The 6418-nt window shown below is 38.9% G+C and overlaps 1 protein-coding gene across 1 annotated transcript; it reads right to left on the bottom strand.

Annotated features, from left to right (window-relative positions):
- Positions 1-621: 621 nt before the first annotated feature.
- Positions 622-4304, bottom strand: inha (inhibin subunit alpha). The gene is made up of 2 exons (XM_052140516.1): positions 4004-4304; positions 622-1545 (listed from the first exon to the last, which is right to left on the bottom strand). The coding sequence occupies exons 1-2, from the start codon at positions 4302-4304 to the stop codon at positions 803-805; spliced, it is 1044 nt and encodes a 347-aa protein (XP_051996476.1). The 3' UTR covers positions 622-802.
- Positions 4305-6418: the final 2114 nt, after the last annotated feature.

The following is a 6418-nucleotide window of genomic DNA, read 5'->3' on the forward strand; positions in this document are numbered from 1 at the left end:
ATTGTTATTCAGTGTGCTGTTTGGGAGCAAGCGGTTGACCGAAATTGAAGTCATGACTGGTTGCACATTGGTCACCACTACAGGTGTGTTGTGCTCGGTGAGGATACTTCTCTCTGCTTTTTAGTCATTTAAGAGACTGAATTATTGGTTTCAGTTATTTACTTGGGTTTATGCATAAACATTTAGCTCATACGTGATATCACGTCTATTTCATTTTCACATTGTGAAGAGCTTGCATACATTGTCCACATATACCAAAACTGTGTCTCTGAACCTAATTGTGTATTTCTGTTCATACAGACGCTGTTGGACACCTCATACCTGCAGAGAGGGACTGCTACTCAATACAGCCAAATGCACAGTGATGGAGGGTGAAGACATCACAGAGAATTGTGCAGATTATCTACAGATTTAATTTTACCCTCACTGGCAAAATGAAAGTAATGGATGAAAGAAAAATACTTTGTTTTATTTCATTTATTTTTATGACAGTGTTAGTTGTCTATGAAGTTTCTGTCCCAGCCTAAATGTGTTGAGCAATGTAGGGGTCTGCTTTATTAATGCAAGTGATTTATTTATTTATTTACCTCTATCTGTATAGATGTATATGAAAGTAATTTGTTATCAGTAACTTTAAATCCATCACAAACAGTGACTGCAAATAGAGTTATCAATCATTACATGTTCTAATGTACACATGAACTGCTTTGATTTCTGCTTTTAATCTAAACCAGGATGATCAAATCCCACACAAACGACTCAAATATCATAGCGGATCAAAAAGCGAAGCATGAGCATGAAATTAGATGCAGCTGCACTCCTCTGGTATGATGTTAGGCAAGGTCTCGTACTTGAAGGAATATCCCCCATCTGAGGTGGTGGTGAAACGGAGCGACTTCATGCTCTCTGGAACAGGGGCGCAGCACTGGCTCATCCCAAGTAGGGTGGTGATGCGCTCCGAGCTGGAGCAGTTGCCATGGCAGTAGTAGAAGGTGAAGGCCTTAGGATGAACAATCCAGTTATCCCAGCCCAGGTCCACAAAGGAGATTTCTATCTGTTCTTTTCTGCAATCTGTGCCAGTGTCATCAGGAGCAGGTCTACTGAGCTTTTCAATGGCAGCCGGTGACCAAGCGATTTTGGGAGCCCTGCGGGAACGGTCAGGGCCACTTGGTCGAGCATGGAGGTGCAGAAAGGGAGTTTTAGCTTCTTCTGAACCATAGCAACTGCAAGCTGGGCAGCGGACCTGCAGCATGAAAGGGCCATCAGCCATGACATTGTGGAGATGGCGATCTAACCTATAGGTGGTCCATCCATCAGGACTGCGTTTGACGGGGTCTTCGGATGCTTGGAGCAGCTTCTGGTGAGCGGTGAGGATGAAGAGAGGTGCAGAGGTGTTGCTGAAAGCGATGGCCTCACCTGCATAGAACCAGAAGTGTGCAGAAGTGATGACGGAGTCCTGGCTGTCCAGAGAAGGCTGAAAATAGTAAGTGAAGTGACCAGATGCAGCATCAGAGGAGTGATCAGGCATATCCATGCAGGTAGAATCTGGGAGAACAAAAGCAACAATGATGTAACAACTGATTGAGTGATTTAAAAAGATAACGTTACTGTAGATTGTGCCTCAAATGATATTGTCAATCTTATTAAAATATATTTTACAGACCTTTTGTAATCTTTTAGTTGAAACTGCTTTAGTTTCTAAAAGCACAAACGTTGAAAAGCTTCCAAAAGTATCATAAAAGTAGTCTTTGTGTGTAGCAAATCATAACGTAATAAAGTATAATGTAAAAGCTGCACATATAAGTTAAATATAATAAATGTTCCTGATGTACTGATTTTCTCAAAATATCACAATCACATTTCATTTTTGTTTTTGCTGAATGTAATGGGTTCTTCTGTGGATAAATGTTTTACATTATGAACTCACCAAAGCATTTTAATGAAAAATTTAATAATTTGTCATATTGTAATAATTTTCAAAACTAAAGTATTTTTAGGCTTCAAAAACCATTGGTATTCCTTTACAGCAGTACATTTTTTTAAATCAGTCATTTATTATTATTAATATTATTATAAATGACTACTTATATACACAAACATATATTAATAATTATAAAAATAATCAAATTGGTTACAAATTTGTGTTTGTTTTCATACTTGAGCCAAAGATATCTTCAGTTTAAAGAGAGGATATTATATGACAATTCTGACAAATCTGACCAATTCAAGCCTTGGTGAAGCACCATCAGATCTGGGGGTGCTTCAGGTGAGCATACAAGGTTATCCTGGAAGAAAACTTACTTCCTTCTGCTCTAAAACATTTGCCCAACTCTGAGGATTGGCATTTCAAGCAGGAATGTAAGCGTAGTTCTAGCGGGAAGACTAGCAGCTGTACATCATCGCACCATTAGCTGGGTAACTCCCAGCCAATCACATGTAAGCCGTTGCTTTATAAGTCTGCTCACAATCTATCACATTGCTGTTTCAGTGTGCTAACACGGCAACCTCCTCCACCCCACCACCACCTGTTGAGTCCCGTCCTGTACGGGGGGTAGACTCCTCGCCCCTACCTCCTATCGCCGGCAGGATATGACAGTTCTGAGAACAACTTCTTCAGACTGCCAGATGGGGCTTATGCCAAAGAGGACACCGAGACAGACAAACAGACAGAGATAGACAGACAGATAAATAGATAGATAAACAGACAGAGATAGATAGAGAGATAGATAGATAGACAGGCAGACAGACAGACAGACATAGATAGATAGACAGACAGACAGACAGATAGATAAAAGGCAAGATGATAGACAGATAGATAGATAGATAGATAGATAGATAGATAGATAGATAGATAGACAGATAGATAGGCAGACAGACAGAGATAGACATACAGACAGACAGATAAATAGATAAACAGACAGAGATAGATAGACAGACAGACAGACATAGATTGATAGACAGACATAGATAGATAGACAGACAGACATAGATTGATAGACAGACATAGATAGATAGACAGACAGACAGACAGACAGATAGATAAAAGGCAAGATGATAGACAGACAGACAGAGATAGATAGATAGGCAGACAGACAGAGATAGACAGACAGACAGATAAATAGATAAACAGACAGAAATAGATAGACAGGCAGACAGACATAGATTGATAGAGAGACAGACAGATAGATAGATAAAAGGCAAGAAGATAGATAGACAGACAGACAGATAAATAGATAGATAAACAGAGATAGGCAGACAGACAGAGATAGATAGACAGACAGATAAAAATCAAGATGATAGACAGACAGAGATAGACAGACAGACAGAGATACAGAGATAGACAGACAGGCAGACAGACAGAGATAGATAGACAGATAAAAAGCAAGATGGTAGACAGACAGATAGACAGACAGACAGAGATAATAGATAGATAGACAGACAGATAGATAGACAGACAGACAGACAGACAGACAGATAGATAAAAGTCAAGACGATAGACAGACAGATAGACAGATAGATAGATAGATAGATAGACAGACAGACAGACAGATAGATAGATAGATAGATAGATAGATAGACAGACAGACAGACAGATAGATAGATAAAAGGCAAGATGACAGACAGACAATAATCTTTGGAATTTATGGTATCTTTTTACTCTTGGTTACATGTTGCACACTATGAGATGATCGGAAATGTAATTGTCACTGGTTGTCAATGTCTATATCCTTTAAACTAGGGCTATATTTCTCAAAAGCATCAAAAACCTCAGTAGATCATAGAAACCACTGACGCTACGATCAAATAAGCTAACAATGCTTTTGGGAAATGCAGCCCAGAGTGTTTGGTGTCGGCAGAGCCGTACCAAACACTGTATTTCTTGGGGAGAAATCTTAGCTAAGCATTCTAGGGTTAAAATATGCTTTAATGACTTCCGTTTTAGGCCACAAGAAACAGAGGATCTTTCCAGATATTACATTTTTAGACAAGTTGAATAGCTCACCGAAGCTTGGGAACAGAATGATCTGTGAGGACTCCTGACGGTGTCTTCTCCTTTCCACTCGTGTTTCTCTAGTCATCCGTGGAGCTGCATAGTGAAAATCTCTGTCCACCACCTGATGCGGCACTGGCAGAGGAGGCTCATTCATCCCCAAGCCTTCCAGGATACGTCTTTTCAACCAGTTAAGCACCATGTCACGTGGCATCTCATCCCCTTGACAGGCCAGGCCCAGTGGATGTGACAACATAACCTGGAGGATCAGGGCACAAGCAAACGAAGACAACCACTTGGTCCAATTCCACATGCTCAAAGCTCACCAGAGGTTCAAATGAAATGCTGAGAATGACAGTCAAACAAATGAAGTGGACTGTATAAAAAAAAAATCCACAAAACTATTTGATCTGATTATTTCAGGTAAAGGAATCAAATCAAGCTCAGTTTAAGTGACCTCTCTTGCATGTCTGTGTCATAAAAGTAAAATACGTTTAAGACTGACTTTTATCTTGTTACTCTCCAGCTAATAGCAACTAGTGTTTGGGTTCATGTTATCACAGTGTGAATAGCAGAGAACAGGTTTTTCACATTTTAACTGTTCCCTTGGCCTTGAGGGGAATCGTCACAGTGTAGCTTAAGATCCCTCAGTCTGAAGACAGCTTTAAAATAGGTTGAACTTCTCACGTGTTTGATCAACTGTGTTCAGTGTCACCACTACTCAGATTTTGCCTTGATATATATTTACTTGATATATTTAAGAGTTATATTGTTTCAAGACTGGAATAACAATGTCCAACTTGTTATTCAGTGTTCTCTGTGAGATTTTCTGTGAGGGTTTGGATAGCACCTGTTTTCACACAATATGAAATGTAAGCTTGACAAAGAACAAACAATAGATATTATGTTATCAAATGCCTGACCTTGGCTGCGCAGTTATCTGTGTCTGGTTGTTTCAGTGGTTGCCAGAACTATACTGAAATAATGAAGATCAGTTCAGCCACTTGCCAATTCACATACACCAAAAATGCTGAGAAAAGTAGCTTACACGAGTGCTTTTCAACTGGCTTTTGCTTTTAAGTTGTGGCAGAAACAGTAACCAAATTGTTTATCATAAAAAAGTAAATTAAAAATTTCTTTAAAATGACAATAAATGGCATACACCCAACAATATGCCAAAGAAACCAAACGTTTTATAACCATTAGCATTTTTGAACATAGTTGTATTTAATGAACACTAAGTGGCAACTTTACCTTCAGGACATCGTGCTGATGAAACATTTAGTTTCCCAACAATGTGCCAACGTGTTCATAAAATACAGCCTTTACGGCTAAATTCAAAATGGCCGAAGCCCAATATGGACGGCATAGAAACATTAGATTTCATTTGACTCTGAATACCCCAAAGAATCTAAAGAGACGAGTCTCACAATTTTAGTTAAAAAAAGTAATTTTTCATATTTAGGCAAAAATAGCCCTTGTGCATATCCTTTACATAAAGTCTAAAGTTCTCGCAAACTTGCCACAAATTTCCAACTCATTATTTTTACATGCAAATGAGCAGCTCTTCAAATGGTGAACCTGCAGCAAACCTTTAGTGACAATGAAGAGTTAGCAGCTCATCTGCATGTGAAAGTAATGAGTGGCAAGTTTGACAGAACATTGAGGAGGTGCTCAGGTGAGACATATACCAAGTTTCGTTTCAATACGCAGATATAGACAAAGCCTCACCCTCAAATTCATTGAAGTGTCATATGAGAACAGTTTGGTCTCTCAAAAAGCACAGAGTGTCCCTAAATGACACAAGCCATATTTCATGCGAATCTGACATTCAGCATTGGAGTTAGAAAAAGTAGGTTTTTCAGAAAATTCTGATTTTTTTTCTGATTTGCCATGGTTGATGTTCAGACTCCCTATCAGTGTGCCAAATTTCACTACTTTCCTCATAAGCGTTCTATGCATGATGTCAAGGTCCAGATGCATGTTCAAGATCATGCATGTTTTTTCAAAACATTTACATAATTTGAAGCTATATATAACTGAATGAAAAATCAGCAGTTGAAAACTTCTCTTTTGAGTGATTGTGTTCGCTGTGTGAGAGAGAATGGTAAACTGTAAATTATTAAGTGCCTTCGGAAGCCCATTTTGTCCATTGTTTATCATTTTTTTCTGTCTTGCTTTCTTCAGAATCAGCTTTATTGCCAAGTATGCTTACACATACAAGGAATTTGTCTTGGTGACAGGAGCTTCCAGTCTACAACAATACAAACAATACCAAAAACAGCAGCAAGACATAGATAAACTGACTGGTAAAAGATTGCTAAACACAGGACATACAAACAAAAACAACAAAAGAATTGGAGAGCTCCACACCGAGGCGACCATCTGCGGCGCCATCATGATCGATGGATGTCTATTGACAACTCT

Source organism: Xyrauchen texanus, chromosome 13, assembly GCF_025860055.1.
Source record: "Xyrauchen texanus isolate HMW12.3.18 chromosome 13, RBS_HiC_50CHRs, whole genome shotgun sequence".
Classification (NCBI taxonomy): domain Eukaryota; kingdom Metazoa; phylum Chordata; class Actinopteri; order Cypriniformes; family Catostomidae; genus Xyrauchen; species Xyrauchen texanus.